This window comes from Bombus vosnesenskii, unplaced genomic scaffold (assembly GCF_011952255.1).
Source record: "Bombus vosnesenskii isolate JDL3184/JDL3185 unplaced genomic scaffold, Bvos_JDL3184-5_v1.1 scf7180000013304, whole genome shotgun sequence".
Taxonomy (NCBI): Eukaryota; Metazoa; Arthropoda; class Insecta; order Hymenoptera; family Apidae; genus Bombus; species Bombus vosnesenskii.
In genome coordinates, this window is record NW_022882953.1 from 2642526 (window position 1) to 2659737 (window position 17212).

A 17212-nucleotide genomic window follows, 5' to 3' on the forward strand; every position below is an offset into this window, starting at 1 on the left:
AGATCACATTTTGTTTATTCATCGTTAAATTTTATCCTTCTCTTCATTGGTTCTATCTTTATTTCGTTTCTTTCTTTCGTTCATATAAATCAGACTGAAGATTCTATTAGCTAATAATAAGTATCAACATCCACGTGGCAGGACTGAAAAAAGAACTAAGGAAAGGACAAGCTGGGGGCATAGTGGTAGGAGAAAGAAAGGTATGGTCACTGACATATGCAGGCGATATTGTGCTGATGGCGGATAGAGAAGAGGAGCTAAAGGAAATGCTAAAGAGATTCAAAAAAATTTTTTAACCGAATTGAAACTGAGCACGGGAAAAACCAAAATAGTAGTTTTCGAAAAAAGAAGGAACAAAAGGAGACAAAGAAAATGGAAATGGGGAGAGCAAGAATTAGAAAAAGTGGACGAGATAAGATACCTAAGGTACATATTGCAGAAAAACGACAGTGATAAGAAACACATACAATAATAATACATAATAATACATAATAATTAAATTCGTAGTACCCGTTGTGGGATGTCGTGCCAATATCGAAGCCTTTCAATAGTATGTGATATACATTATAGATAATGTAATTTTCCTGTAATCAATTATGTAAATAATGTGTATAATATAATAAATAATGTTATTTATCAATTATAAAGTGCGCAAGGGCGGTCATAAAAGTTAGTTTCAATTATTTATCTCATATAATGCATATATTTCTTAAATATTATTTAATGGGAACATTCAATAATATTCATTACATAATATTTATTGATATAAATTATATATTTCTTCATGAGTTTGAATATATGCGTTGCTTAAATCAAATAACTGTCGATATTTAAATAAAAATTTTAATAGATATAACAAATGAAAATATATATTATACTTTTTAAATATAGGAATTCATTTAACACGTAGTAAAATATATTAAAGAAAATTAATGTGTAATTATTTTCTTTATATCAGTAGCTCGTTTGAATAGTCTGTACTGAAACAGTAAACTACAAAGAACACGAATCAGCTGCGAACTGTCAAATTTTTGTATTGTTACACATTCGTTAACATTTATAACTTGTTTAACTTGAAAATATTAGGGTAAGGAATGGAATCATATGGTTCCTACTTTTATTTTTTAGCATGAAAAGTATTGATAGGTTTTAATATAGAAAATAACGATATACACACAAAAGTAAGGTTAGAAACGCTTGTTTTTGAAAGAACGTTTTTGTAAATATAGGAAACAGGTGATGCACAATGTCTCCTGACCCTACACAAGAACCCATCGAGGAATCATTAAATATACCAAATTTACCTCTTGATAGAGGAATGAATGCATCGGATAGTGAAGATGATGATATAGGAATGGCAGGATATATACCACTATCTCAGGTTCCTACTGACAGTGATCCGATGTTGTATGATGACGAAGTATGTTTATTATTTAATGAAATATTTCATTTATATATGATGAGTACTTATATTACACAATTTCTTAATTTCTTAGGATGATGAATGGATAACTAACGCAGCTGAAACTAATCAAACATTGAGATCCCCAATATTGGAATCACAGAATGTATGAATTCTTTTAGATTTAAGGAGCAATGTTACTGTATTTGTCTTTTAATATTTTTATTGATAATGTTGTACATTCCTTATAGGACTGTATGTCAGAAACAATAGAAGTTTGGTCATCTCCTCACAATCGATCTAACATAGATATGGATGCAGATAAAATCAATCAAGTGAAATCTATGATGGCATCTTTTACTTTACCAGTTACAGCAATTCCAGAATGGGCAAAAGCTATATCAGAAGAACAATGGAAGGAACAACTTATTGGACGTATTAAAGAAATGCAAAATAGAGAAAAATAAATTTAAATATTTCTTAATTAATTCTTTTATATAAAATTATGTATATAGATTAATACAAATTAAAGCAATCTTCTTTTGCAAGTTATAAACTTGTTATCCATTAATAAATGTTAAATTTCCAAATAAGCAAAGTTAGTGTATACATTTAATTGTATACAGTAGACAAATCTGATATCATGTAAACTGTAACAAATAAAAATATTTATTTTATCTTAATTAAACTTTCACTTAATATATGTTGATATATGTCCTATATAAGAATATTTTGTATTTTATTATAGTCAATGCACTTCACTTTATACCAGCACTAAGTTTTTATTTGTTTGTGATAAATGATTACATGAATATATGGTATGATACTGTTCAACATATGAAATCATGCTTCTGCCCAGTCATACACTGCAAAGAACACACTTGCATTAATGATATCAAATAAAGGTACAATGACACTTATAGTTCGAGATCTACACCGATACTGGCAGCTTTTTTGGGATTTAATTTCAATCGTAAAGTGGCAACATCGTCTTCTATTCTTACCAATTTTCGGAATTTCTGAAAGAAAAATATGATATAAATTTTGTAAAATTGAGAAATTTTAGAAAAAATTGTATTGTTTAGTTAATAAGATGATTGAAAAAAATGTTTAGTTAATGTACCTCAGAGACAGTTCCAGATGTTGTAAACCAAATATAAATCATATATCCAGGAATACATAACATTGAAGAAAGACCACAAAGCCATCCTAACACGTGACTCCACCATGGATATTCATACGTAAGATATTTTACGGGAACGAATTTAATTATGTTAAAAGCAAAAACGCCCTAATTTGAAAGTTTATTTTAATTAGACATGATCAGAAATGTAAATTAACAATTATATGTATAACAATGGAAGTTGTTATTTTACCACACAAACAGCAGGAGTAGTGAAGGTCCAACATATTTTCCACCAGTAACATGGATAATAACCAATCATATCACGAATTCCATCGTAGAAACGATTTACACCGAATGCCCACGAGACGGCAATGCATTCAAAGAATATTAAAAACAGGAGGCAAAATCCACTAATGGCATACGAATCCAAGAGTTGAAAGACATACATTCCTCCCTGAAAGAATTATGAAAATACTCTTTTCTGTGATTGATTTATATACAATGATAAAATTTAATTTTTGTTAATTACTCACTTCAGTAACGCAAGAAAGACCAATAAGATACGAGATAAAACAGACGATTGCTATGAATAATTCTTTTCTTTTTCTGAGAAGACGCGGCCATTCATCTACCGCGGCTGTTATAAAGCCTTCAACTGTACAAAACTGTAAAACGTGATAATCGATTATTTCATTTTCGTCACATTAAAATATTTTAAATTACCTGACTGTCCAAGCCAATAAGGATAAGCATAAAAAAGAATAAACAAGACCAAATTGATGATCCTGGTAATTCTAGAACTGCGGAAGGATAAACCAGAAAAGCTAAACCTGGGCCTAATTAAAACATTTAAAAAATATAAGATATTAGCACCAACAACAGATATTAAAAACAGTTTAATTTAATATTAATTATCATAATTACCAGAAGCTGCCACGTCCGCCACAGGTTTTTGTTGTTCGTGAGCCATGAAACCAACAACAGAAAATATAACAATACCACTAAGCATACTAGTACATGAATTCACTGTACAAACAATTAACGCATCCCTAAAATAAATACAATATTTTATGTGACAACACATAAACAAACGCGATATTAGTTGAATTAAATGTAATTAAAATTATTTGAAAGAAATATATTACGTTTAAATAAAACGTAAGTTACTCACTTATAAACATTATTATTAAATTTATTGTAACTTCCAAGAGCAACCAATGCACCTAGACCCAACGCATAAGAAAAAAATATTTGAGTCACCGCATCTATCCATACCTATAAACATTTATTAAATTACTGACAGAAAAGGAAAAAAAAGTAACAAGATTCTAATACCTCGGGATCACTGAGTTTTGAAAGATTTGGCGTTGCATAATATTTTAAGCCTTCTATTGCCCCTGGTAGGCTTAATCCCCTGACCAATAAAACTGCTAACAATGCATATGGAAATAATGATGTAAAGTACACAACCTATACAAAAATTAATATCGATTATAAGTCAATTTTACTTATAAATTATAAATAATTATGGAATCTTACTTTTCCAGTCCATTTCACACCTTTCCAAATACAAAAATAACACATGATCCACACGATAGCCAATGTACCTGCTAGTTCCCATCTTATTGAACCTATGTTTTCTATACCATCAGAAATTTGAAGAGTACGCCGCCTTTTTAGAATAAAAATGATATATACGAGTATAGAACAAGAACTACAGTAGGTAGTTCTTCTTGTGTCATACAAACTTACTCCCAAAATTCTTTCACTGGATCGTTCAGTAAAGTGTGGCTTAAATTACCAATCGAAGTAGAACATATCGTATCTTCTTCTTCGGGCCAACATAACGCCTCTAAACGTTCTGAAGATGTGAGACAGTAACGTGTATTCCAAGGATTGCCGCATGTTCTCCATGGCACATCTATGTACATATTTAACTAATATTTAAAAAATTCTATTTGTGTGCAACCGTATTAATATTATGTATGTTATTTTCGTACCAATTCGTAAAGAAACCAAAAAGTAAAAAAGTGCCCATGCCAATATAATGATATAGTATACGTTAGTCCAACAGGAAAGTACACAAGTGGCGTATCCAATGCCTGTTTGTAAAAATATTTAACGGTGAAGTAGTAGCGAAATGTTTAAGCGGGTATAATTAGAAATATAAACCTTTGAAAATCGGAGCTATCTTAAAGACACCTAATCCTCCTATAGTCATCATCTGTCCTAATGATAACTCCATTAGGAACATGGGTACTCCGGCAAGTGCAAGAGCGATAAAATAGGGAACCATAAAAGCACCACCGCCATTTTTATAGCAGAGGTAAGGAAATCGCCATAAATTTCCTAATCCTATGGCCAATCCTACTACGGATAGGATAAATTCGATCTTAAAACAAACAGACAAAAACAATTCCACATTAATAATTGATTGTCAGTCATGATATAGATATTTGCATGTCTTTTTTGTTATACAAGTTTTGCTGTTATAATTCATATAAATGCTTTTTATATGTTCACCTTACTGTTCCACATTCCTCGATCCGGCAATATTTTGGTTTCTTTAAAAGCCGAAGATTGCAAGCATTGAATCGCCTCAAAACGAAAATCTTGCTCTTTACCGCCATTTGAGACTCTTAAGGGTGGTTCAGCAAACAGAGCTTTTAATTCTTGAACAGGATTCACTGGCCTACATGGCAGAGGACTAGTGGACCTATCTACCTTGGGTACCTTAGAAGACCCGCTCGAAGGCATTATTTTCTGTCCGAAATACTAAATCGATCGAATTCACCTCATTCTATTAATTCTTGTTTTAACCTGTAAACAAATATGAATTTCTAAACAAACCTCTGATAATTGGCCTTCTGAAATTCTTGAATATTTAGAACACTGAATGTCCAATCTACAGCGATTTAAACGTTCAGATCTTGGGTTTTTCTTTAAAATTCGAAAGATTAATGTCGTTTAATTTATGTACACTTTTCATATGTCTAATTAAAAAGAACGTGAACGCTAAATAAATTGTAATATGCAGCAAGTGAAAGATAACGCGATCATTTCTGAAGAACTTTGAATATTCAGCAGTCATCGTAGTTACGTGAGATACTTCTACACAAGGGTCTTGATGATGATGGATGACAGACAACGAGCCACTTCCGGGAATCACGTTTGTCAAACGTTGTTCCCATCGAACAACCTTGTCCTATTTTAGATTAATCATCGGTGAAAGAAACGATGTCATCGGAGATCATCACGTGGAACAACGAACTATGCGATCGGCGGACGTCTCGTCACAATAAAATTCATCCCGATTTAAACTTTCAATTTGCCATGTAGGAGGTAGAAAATTATTCATTAGCAATTCTGTCGTTCCATTTCAAGTACCTACTCAATCCACACTTGGTGAATTATCATAGTTACAACTGAGAAACATATAAGATTCGTCAAACTTCCAATTGTAAACAAACTGCTGTATCGACAATCATTAACGAATTATTCATGGGTGCAATGTCCTTTTAATGATACCATCCTCGGTATAAAACAATTTACAACTTCTACACTTCAATTGTGTAATAAGCTCAATTGTATAGTGACTGACTTGAATGAATGAAGATAAATTAATCTTTAGGATATTTTCAGCCAATGTTACTGTCACCCTCAACGATTATGTCAATATACAAATAAACCAATAAACGTTAACGTAATACAATTTACGATATAAACAAAAATAGCAAAAATAATATTTAAAAAATGTGAAATATGAAATAAATTATTTTTATTAGAAGATAAAATCCTGCTGATTATATTTTTTTATTGAGGCATCTCTTATACTCTTCCAATAACTATATAAACTACGTTTTACGTATAATAATGAGAAAGAAGATACAACAAGAAGAATCAAAATATGAGAAAATCACTCAAATCGAGAAACACATAACGTAATGTCAAATAGACATAATACACATAAAATGTTATGGACATAACCACTGACTATCTAAGTAGTATCTGACAGTCTATCGACAGTCATGTCTCACGGGAAAGGATACTCCTCTTTTGCAATACCGTTTAAACAATGTACGTACGTGCACAATTTCACGAGTAGATATGAACTGAGATTTTCACTGGACTTATATATCGATAACAGCCGTGAAACGTCGTAGGCGAAAGAAAATTGATGAAGCGTGTCGTATGTCGGCCCGTGTCGTTACGTTCACAAATCGCGCTTACGTACGATGAGTGTTGAGATTTCTACTGTGCCCTACAGATCTACCCCACAATGGCGTTCAGTCCCCCAAGCACCAACACACCTTCGTTTCATTCAACAAATTAGTGCCACAGTGTCACTCTATATTTAGGTGCACTATGTGAATGGTGAGAGAGCCCCGGAGTTCGCTAATAACTGATTGACCACACCGATGGCCGCGAATTGCTCCCTTCTTTCAAGAGTACATTTAGAATGCACTGAACTACACTTGATCTTGACTTCATAGTACATACATCATCAACTTATTCTAAAGTAAAATACAGTTGGATACCGATTTCATTAGTAAACGATCTATTATAGATCTGTTCATATATGATCCAATAGATTTGTCGATAAGCATTAGAATATCTGCAGTTAAAAAAAAAAAGAAATAGTCGATATATCATACTGTTTTAAGGCATGAAGGAAAAACAGGTAAAAATGAAAGCATGATAAAGGTAAAGAATAAATTAAAGTATTATAAAAAAAATAATACAATGGTGGTTTAATAAGAATGATATCAAGGAGTACTAGGAATTATATCGAAATATTAGAATAATGGAAAACGGAAATGAGTTGTGAAAGAATAATAGCCGGAAACATTTTGTAAACTCTCTCTTCCGGTTAATTGCTACAATTTCACGAGTACAAAATAAATGTTTGTTTAGTTAAAATTGAAGGAGACAAAGATTGTACAAATAACATTCAAGATAATAGCAATACAATGTGTTCAACGCGAAAATTATTTTATTAAACAAATTCTCGGATACTTTTTACCTAGGTATAGTATTTATTTTTTATATATACAACAATGTTTTTATTTTATAAAAGTATTATAGATATAATTCATTAGTATATGGAATATAGAACAGTATAATTAACTCATATATAATCATTTCATTAAATAATAAAATTTTAATTATCTGTCATCCATCGTATGTCTACATAAATAACATATTATTTTGTGTCTACTATTCTCAAATTGTTTTATTAATTATACAAGATATATTACATATATACTTGTAAATTTTACCTGCAGAAAGTATCTAAAATTTCAATACATAAAGACTAAAATAATTTCTTATTAAAATTCTTATTAATTATTATTTGAATTCCTATTAGTTACTTATTCCTTTACAAAAATAATAATTAAAAAGGATAATTTAATGGTTTTTATATATAATAATAGAAAAACGCATACTCGTTTAAATATTATGTAAAATTTAATTGATTTATAGCAGCCTAAAAACCTTTAAATTTTCATATTTAAACTGCCAAACTACGATAATGTTATGTCACGTGACGACAATCTTTACTTCCGATTCGCGCCAAAAGCCGGTAGGACGACACCATAAACTAATCCAACTACTTTACAGGACAAGTAGTTTAATAATTATTTCCATCTCTTAATCGTAAACTAATTGTGATCTTAAAATGGTTGGAAAAGGAAAGATGTATGTGATAAAACGCGGTATGTTATAAACTTTATTATTCTGATATTATGTCGAGTAATCTTAATGTAATCCTATTACGAATCTTATTATTATAACACTAATCAGTTTTTGTAATTATTAGATGGACGTAAAGAAGATGTTCATTTTGACAAAATAACATCCAGGATTCAAAAGTTATGTTACAATTTAGATATGGATTATGTGGATCCTGTAAGTTTACTTATTTTCAGATTATTTATTACTTAATTATTTATTTTTTAATATTCTATATCTTTTTCATAGTCTGCAATTACTTTCCGTGTTATCAGTGGTTTATATTCAGGTGTAACCACCGTTGAATTAGACAATCTTGCAGCTGAAACTGCTGCAACTATGACTACTAAACATCCAGATTATGCGATATTAGCTGCAAGAATTGCAATATCTAATCTTCATAAAGAAACAAAGAAAAGTTTTAGTGGTAAGATAAGAAATATGTTCAATTCATTTCTTTATTTCTAATTTAGAAATTCAATGTTTCGTTTTTATTTGAATCTTCCCTTTCCATTTATAGAAGTAATACATAACTTATATAATGTAAAGGAACATTATACAAATGAAGTTAGGCCTGTTATTAGTGAGAAATATTACAATATCATACAAAATAATGCAAATAAGTTAAATTCTGCAATAATTTATGATAGAGACTTTAGTTATAATTACTTTGGTTTTAAGACACTTGAAAGAAGTTATTTATTAAAAATACAAGGGAAAGTTGTTGAAAGACCACAACACATGTTAATGAGAGTTGCAGTTGCCATTCATGGTGAAGATATTGATAAAGCTATAGAAACTTACAATTTTTTATCAGAACGTTATTTTACACACGCATCTCCATCACTTTTTTTTGCCTGTACTAGGCAACAGCAAATGTCTAGGTATATTTATCAAGATTAAAATAAAATGTACTTATCCATTCCAATGTAATAATCTAGTGATTATATTTTTCAGTTGTTTTTTACTAACAATGAGTGATGATAGCATAGATGGAATTTATGATACATTAAAAAGATGTGCACTTATTAGCAAATCAGCTGGTGGTATTGGACTTAATGTACATTGTATTCGAGCAAGAGGCACACCAATAGCTGGTACACTTGGTGTATCTAATGGTTTAATTCCAATGCTCAGAGTATACAATAATACAGCTCGATATGTTGATCAAGGAGGAAATAAAAGACCAGGAGCATTTGCTATATATTTAGAACCATGGCATGCAGATATCTTTGAATTTTTAGATCTTAAAAAGAATATTGGTAAGCTACATGTTTGTCTCTGTATTTTGGAATATTTTGATTACCTATTTTAATATTCTTATACTTAACATTTTATATCTAATAATAATTGACAGGTAAAGAAGAAAATAGAGCAAGAGAATTATTCTATGCTTTATGGATACCTGATCTTTTTATGAAACGAGTTTTGGATAATGGTGTATGGTCTTTAATGTGTCCACATGAATCTCCTGGTCTACCTGATGTTTGGGGCAATGAATTTGAAGCTCTCTATACACGGTAAATTAAATTAAATTATGTATATTGATGATACATAGTAAAATATATCGACGGTGTTGAACATTTTTTTAAATAAATACATATTATTTTTAGATATGAGAATGAGAAAAGATATAAACGTCAGATTCAAGCGAGAAATTTATGGACAGCTATTCTTGTTTCTCAAGTTGAAACAGGAACTCCTTACATGCTTTATAAAGATCATTGTAATCGTAAATCAAATCATCAAAATTTAGGGACAATCAAAAGCAGTAATTTGTGTACAGAAATTGTACAATATTCCAGTCCAGATGAAATCGCTGTATGCAATTTAGCTTCAATCGCAGTGAACATGTTTGTAAACTCCAGTAATCAGACATTTGATTTTGAAAAACTGCGAAAAGTAACAAAAATTGTTACTTGTAATTTAGACAAAATTATCGATGTGAATTATTATCCGGTTCATGAAGCAAAAACATCAAATTTTAAACATAGGCCTATAGGTATATAGATATTTTTATGTGAAATATCAAGTAAAGAATATTCATATAGTTTTAATATTTTTTAATATTTGTCATATGTATTTTAGGGATTGGAATTCAGGGTCTTGCAGATGCATTCCTTTTAATGCGATATCCGTTTGAAAGTGAGGAAGCACAAAAACTTAATATCCAAATATTTGAGACACTATATTATGGTGCATTAGAGGCTAGTTGTGAACTTGCTGCAGAGAAAGGTACATATGAAACCTATGAAGGTAGTCCAGTTAGCAAAGGAGTAAGTAAATCATACGTAAAAATATTTTACTTTAATGATTAATTTATCATAATAGCATTAGTATATCACAATATATATGCTAATTATTTAGGTACTTTCAGATTTTACAATATGATATGTGGAATGTTACTCCAACTAATTTATGGAACTGGACAATTCTGAAAGAAAAAATTGCTAAACATGGAGTTAGAAATTCTTTATTAATCGCCCCTATGCCAACGGCATCTACTGCACAAATCTTAGGAAATAATGAATCTATAGAACCATATACCAGTAATATTTATGCAAGAAGAGTTTTGTCTGGAGAGTTTCAAGTCGTAAATCCTCATTTATTACGAGATCTGACTGAAAGAGATCTTTGGGATGAGGATATGAAAAATGAAATTATAGCAAATAATGGTTCTGTACAGGTAGGTTTATATAAATAACCTCAATAATCAGGATCTGACGTCCTGATTAACTAGAATTTTAATTATCCGAATCTCAGTGTTCCAGCACAGATACCATACGCGATACAGTAGTGCTATACCTTTAATTTAACTAAATTCAGAATCAAATAGTTCCTTCTTTCGAACAGACCCTTCTTTACAATATTACTATAATAGATTTGTTTTGTTATAGAATATCGAACGTATACCAAATGATTTAAAAATGCTTTATAAAACCGTTTGGGAAATACCACAGAAGGTAATATTAAAAATGGCAGCAGATCGTGGTGCATTTATAGATCAGTCACAGTCAATGAATGTTCATATGGCTAAACCAACAGCAGAAAAACTGACTTCAATGCATTTTTATGGCTGGAAGATGGCAAGTACTCTTAATTTAATCCTTATAATTCAAAATTTTATATAATTATTTTAATGAAACTTATTTAAATATACAAAAACACCTTGCAGGGTTTAAAGACTGGTATGTATTATTTAAGAACGAAACCAGCAGTAAATGCCCTACAATTCACGGTTGATAAGTCAAAATTACAAAATACAATCAGTGCTACTTCTAATCAATCTGTTAATTCTGAAAGTAGCAATGAAAGTAACAATGAGGAACTCATAGAAGTATTCGCATGCTCTCGTGAAAATGGAGATGCGTGCATGGCCTGTGGATCATAGAAATAAATGTTTACAATTTTTTAAATTTTGTATACGGTTATGAGTATTATATATATTTAAGCATATTTTTTGTAATACTATATACTATATAGTTAATACCATATAATTTTGAAAAATTCTAAAATAAAGCTATTTGCCCTTGATTTCATGTATTATTCCTTTACATTGTAACATTTAATATTTATTATTTGCACTAAAGGTTTCAAATAAATTAAGATATAAAGATTATAATTTAAAATTCCGCGCGAAACAGGGTAGTCAACTAAATCTAAATAAATGTGGATCACTGTTGTGTTCTTTATATGCTGCTACAGTCAAGTGTTCGAGAACAGCGTCACTACGGTAGTCAAGTGAAATGTCAAAATTGCAAGCGTGAAGACGTACATAGTTGCGCATCAGTTAACTGTTGTGTAAATTTCGTTAAAGATCTAGAGTGAATATATTCATTTTGGACTCATTTGTGAGTGATTCGGCATTTGAGCCGATTAAGTATGTAATGATCTTATTTTCTGATCAAAGGAAAATAAAGAAACGTTAATAAAAAAGGATTTTTCTGTAACGAATTTTGGCTCTGATATCCAGCTGATGCATTTTAACATATTTGACAGTTGAAATTGCGTAATTGTTGCCAGGATTTTCTTATGAGTCTTTTTACGCAATTTATCTAAATTGCCGTATAGAATGGCGGATTTGGATGACTTATTTCATTTAGATCAATACATAGGTCCAGAATCTCTTGCAGAATTATGTTTCCAAGTAATCTGTAAAAATTTAGACATTATCTCAGTAAAGGATAAGTGTGAATATCGAAATCTTTTAAAAGGAGTGGTTTTCCCAAGCGAAATATGCGATAAACTTATTGAATACGTTTTACGAAACGATATAAACGAAGATCATGACTGTTTCTTTACGATTTTCAAAAATGTATGGATAACCAAACTTAAACGTGTCAAAGTTGTAGGATCCAATATAACCGATGATTCAGTACAGATCCTTGCAAATCACAAACTTGTAAGATTAGAACTTACAGATTGTCCCAATTTAACAGACCGATCTATTGATTACATAAATGCAAATGCAGAAAATTTGCATACTTTAGTATGCCGTGGTAGTTCTGGAATTATTCCGGAAAAACTTACAGGTAAGAACTCTTTACTACTAGAATAACTTATAAAAATCTATAGTTCCACTGTCAGGATACTATTATGTTTTATTATACTTTTCTTTATTGATATCTATTAATAATTAAAATTATGTTCAATTTATGTCTTATAAAAAACATAGATATGCTATTATTCAAATTAATAACTAATAATAAATAGTTACTAATAAAATATTTATTTCGCATTAAGGTATGAGTTATTTTATATTATGAATAAAGCATTTATATTATTATTTTGCAGTTTAATTATTAATATATTTAGAATGTCTTATTATTAATATTATTTGCATTTAGTTGTATCATAAAGAAAAAAAAATATAAGAGATATTAAGTTAATGACATATAGTATATTTATTTAATAATATATAAAATTAATGTATATACTTTTTAATTATTAGCATACCAGAAACAGGGGCATGTATTTAAAATACCAAATCTACGGACCTTGGCTATAGAATATGTTCAAATTTGTGCCTTGGATTATAACATACTCTTGGGTGGATTAACAAATTTAACAAATTTAGATTTGTCCAATAGTTCTGATATGGGCACCTTTGATTATTTTCATTTGGTTCCTAATTTAGTATCCTTAGTTTTATATAATGTTAGAATTATTTCTCAAGCACAAGCCTTTGTTACCAATATCTGTCACTTGAAACATTTAAGGTAATTGTTTATTTATATTTGACTTATGGTATAATAAAATATTGTATTCAAAATTTTTAATTCAATGTTTTTAATATTAGGCATTTGGATATCTCTCAAATCCATCCAGAAGATGGAATATTTGCAAATCCTAATACAATCTTATCTGATATAGTAAATGGTTTGCCTCAACTAACTTCTTTAGATATTAGTGGGACAAATTTAGCAGGAATAGAAATTGTAGATCGTAGAATACAAACAGTTGAAAATTCTTTCTATTCTGACATATATAATAATAATCTTTGTGATATACCAGGTCTTATTTCAAGAGTGGATAGACCTTTACAGTTTTTAGGACTTTATGGAGCAAATGATGCACCTTGCAGGCGACGTAATATTCCAGCAAAATTGGTAAATAGTAAAAGCAATATTTTATAACAAATACATAATAATATTGTATATTTTATCATTTATTTTTTAATTGTTCTGCTTTTTTAAATTCTAGATTGCAGGAAATGCAAATGAAGATCAAATATTGGTTGCAGCTCACGTTTATATGAATAATAGAGAAGATCTAATGTTAAAAGTAATAAGTGATTTATATCATATGTACAGATATGAAAATTGTCATAGGATGGATCAAGCACTTTGCGCAGTATTAGAAGCAATGGAGAAATATCCTACTCTGAAAGATATACAAATATCTGGAAGGTATTTATATATTATATGATTTTTGTATACTGTTATATTTATCATATATTTCAAAAAATTGAGTACAGCTCGTATTGTTTATATTTAACAGTGCAGCACTGTTTTATATTGTAAAAATGAAAGAAAAAGGCGAACTTGAAGCAAGATTAAAAAGGAGAATTGTTCGCACACTTCTTGTTGGAATGAGTATTCATAAAAATGAAGAAACTATGATGCGTAATGGTTGCCTAACATTATACCAATTCCGATTGCCACAAGATGTGGTATGTATTGTTCTTGTTACTTGCAGTAATAGCATATGTAGTTATATTGTAAAATATATTTTAAAGAATGTTAATAATTCTTATTTACCTTTTATTAGATGTCACACTATGAAACATTGGTAAAACTACTTTTGCATTTAGCTAAACATGCACAACAGGAAAGTTATGTTCAACGTATTGGAATATTTCTTTTAAATACTTTGGCATGTCAAGTAACAGGCAGAGAAAAGCGTTTATTAGGCGATCTAGGTTGCATAAAAACAATGCTTGAACTAATTAAATACAGAGTTGAATCTAGAACATTTGATGATGTTATGGAAGTAGCTTGGTCAACTATGTGGAATGTAACTGATGAAACTCCTATAAATTGTCAACGATTTTTTGAAGAAAATGGCATGCTATTATTCTATAGATGTGTGATGGTATACAATATTAATCTTACTTATTAATAAATAGTTACTAAATAAAAACAATTACTTCATGAATGATTTATTTTTACAGCAATACTCTCGCAAAGAAGAATTATTAAAAAATATGATGGGTTTACTTGGTAATGTAGCCGAAGTACAAAGTCTTAGAGTGCATCTAATGCAACTACCATACATGGTAGTTTTCACAAATTTAATACGTACTGTCAGAGAAAGCATTGAGGTTTTTTATACTTATATATTGACAATATATTTAATAATTATATTTTTACAATACTTAATATATTTTCTTTGCTATTAGGTACCATATAATGCAGTCGGGATATTAGCTCACATAGCATCTGATGGTGTTGAAGCATGGACAATAGAAAAACCTAGTCGAAATGTAGTTCTTGAACTTATGGTTGAAGCTATTGAACGATGGGATATATCATCAGAACGTAATATTAATTACCGCTCATTTCTACCACTATTACGTTTGGTAGATATTTATCATACACCACAATGTCAACATTGGGCGGTTTGGGCTCTTGCTAATCTTACAACTGTTTATCGTGAGTATATATATTGCAAAATTTAATTTTATTTTAAATACAATCATTTTTCCATTCTATATATTCATACATACAAATATTTTTTTGAAGTTTTATTACCTTGCAACTTTTATTAAAACTATAATTATTTCTTTAACAGCCCATAAATATTGCATATTAGTTATTCGAGAAGGAGGAATTGAGAAATTGAATACTTTAATCTCAGATCCAAGACCATATGAGCGTATAAAAGAACTTGCCCATATTGTAATTGAAAATTGTAGTCGTTATAGTAGCAACTCCAATGACATGAATGTTCATTCCCCTTTAGATGAAGACTATATATATAGCTCAGATGGTTGAAAGTCAATTTTCATTATTATAATTCAAACACCATAAAAAGTAGAATGTTTTATGTCTGTAACAAAAAGTCTCCTAAAGAAAAGAGTGTGAGTAAGATTATAAAACTTGCTAAAGCATTTGTATGTTGGTTTGCCAAACTGTAAATTTGAAATTGAGTGGTCAAACAATCTTACTCGCACTTTCATCACATAAACATTTCATTACATATTTTATTTATTACATGTTATGAAATATATTTGGATCATGGATGCAAATATATTAATATATTAATGATATTATTAACGAAAGAGTAGTTGGTTTAATAAAAATATTTTTGATGTTCATAATCAATCTCTATAAACAATATTCAAATTTAAACACTTTTGATTTATGTACATAACCATGTTGTATTATAAATAAGAACAAATTAAGATTAGACTGAAGTTATTTGTTTAAATAATAACAATAACAATATCAATAATATATATAAATAGTAACAGATTGTGACACATTTCAAACTTATACTAAGTTTCTTATACTTGTGTGAATTCTTTGTAGATATTTGTATCATAAATAACTTTATTAGTTGCCATTACATTTTATTTGACAAAAAAGATTTAAAATAAAAAGATACATTAGACTCTATTATGTAAATAAAACTAAAATGAAATAAGATGAATTAGATTTACAAATTTGTACATCTCTATTATTAAAACTAAAATTCTTTGCAATAATGATGCTATTGTCAAAATTAAACTGTAAAACAAACATTACAACATAAAGTATACATTTGTAGATTTTAATAATTAATTTACATAACTAGCAAAAAATCTGCGTGAATAATTATCTAAATGATTGTTATTGTAATCGTTACATAATATTAATGTATGCGTGTAATAAATTGCAAAAATTCTTGATTTGTTTAATGTATAACATAAAGTTACATAAGACTGATTTCCTCTTTATTTTTTTGTGCCCTACAATTCTCTTTATTTTTACTACTTATATGATTAACAAGGTAATTTTATTTCTGATAAAATATTGATCGCTTTAATCTTTATATGTGTGTATAGGACATATGCAAGCAGTAAGAGAATGACTTTTATGAAATTTATATTTTATTACTTAATACTTAAAGATTTGATAATAACTGATAGCTAAAAAATATTTATTTGTTCTCTTATATAAAAATATTATAAATTGTTTGGTTTTTATGTATATAAAAATATTTAATGTATCTACTGAATTTGCTAAAGTACGTAAATATTTTAATGCCATGTTAAGCAATTTAGTTTTTCAAACTACAATTCCTTCAGAATATACTATGTACAATGAACAAAAACTTAATTTTCAAAAAATATTAGAATAGCGTAAAATGATATATGTTTATTAAAAATTATGGATTTAGTGTTTATTAGTTGCATACGACAAGTAAGTCATTGAATATTAATAAAACGAGTGTATGAGTCAAGTTGA

The 17212-nt window shown here is 29.1% G+C and overlaps 4 protein-coding genes across 7 annotated transcripts; 3 read left to right on the forward strand and 1 right to left on the reverse strand.

The window, feature by feature from the left end:
• The first annotated feature begins 953 nt into the window (after positions 1-953).
• LOC117234288 (male-enhanced antigen 1) lies at positions 954-2085 on the forward strand. The gene is made up of 4 exons (XM_033495350.1): positions 954-1087; positions 1230-1420; positions 1497-1568; positions 1654-2085. The coding sequence occupies exons 2-4, from the start codon at positions 1247-1249 to the stop codon at positions 1867-1869; spliced, it is 462 nt and encodes a 153-aa protein (XP_033351241.1). The 5' UTR covers positions 954-1087; positions 1230-1246; the 3' UTR covers positions 1870-2085.
• An 87-nt stretch (positions 2086-2172) lies between these two features.
• LOC117234287 (sodium- and chloride-dependent GABA transporter 1-like) lies at positions 2173-6957 on the reverse strand. 4 transcript variants are annotated; one of them, XM_033495345.1, is made up of 14 exons: positions 6614-6801; positions 5052-5348; positions 4701-4920; positions 4529-4630; positions 4281-4449; positions 4068-4200; positions 3864-3998; positions 3700-3803; positions 3453-3577; positions 3252-3364; positions 3062-3193; positions 2779-2982; positions 2526-2693; positions 2173-2421 (listed from the first exon to the last, which is right to left on the reverse strand). In XM_033495345.1, exons 2-14 carry the CDS (start codon positions 5283-5285, stop codon positions 2320-2322), a joined length of 1941 nt encoding a protein of 646 aa, XP_033351236.1. In that variant the 5' UTR covers positions 5286-5348; positions 6614-6801; the 3' UTR covers positions 2173-2319. The 4 variants fall into 4 exon arrangements, with proteins under 4 accessions (XP_033351236.1, XP_033351237.1, XP_033351239.1 ...); XM_033495346.1 differs by lacking the exon at positions 6614-6801 and adding an exon at positions 6839-6957 and having other exon boundaries at positions 2283-2421; XM_033495348.1 differs by lacking the exon at positions 6614-6801 and adding an exon at positions 5629-6245 and having other exon boundaries at positions 2283-2421.
• Positions 6958-8085: 1128 nt separating this feature from the next.
• LOC117234329 (ribonucleoside-diphosphate reductase large subunit) lies at positions 8086-11667 on the forward strand. The gene is made up of 11 exons (XM_033495427.1): positions 8086-8245; positions 8350-8438; positions 8511-8688; positions 8782-9145; positions 9219-9523; positions 9619-9781; positions 9875-10263; positions 10350-10537; positions 10639-10947; positions 11159-11347; positions 11437-11667. Exons 1-11 carry the CDS (start codon positions 8209-8211, stop codon positions 11650-11652), a joined length of 2427 nt encoding a protein of 808 aa, XP_033351318.1. The 5' UTR covers positions 8086-8208; the 3' UTR covers positions 11653-11667.
• Positions 11668-12333: 666 nt separating this feature from the next.
• On the forward strand, positions 12334-16666 carry LOC117234280 (protein zer-1 homolog). Its single transcript, XM_033495336.1, has 9 exons — positions 12334-12793; positions 13213-13480; positions 13561-13870; positions 13965-14170; positions 14262-14433; positions 14532-14855; positions 14935-15084; positions 15163-15415; positions 15555-16666. Exons 1-9 carry the CDS (start codon positions 12334-12336, stop codon positions 15755-15757), a joined length of 2346 nt encoding a protein of 781 aa, XP_033351227.1. The 3' UTR covers positions 15758-16666.
• Positions 16667-17212: the final 546 nt, after the last annotated feature.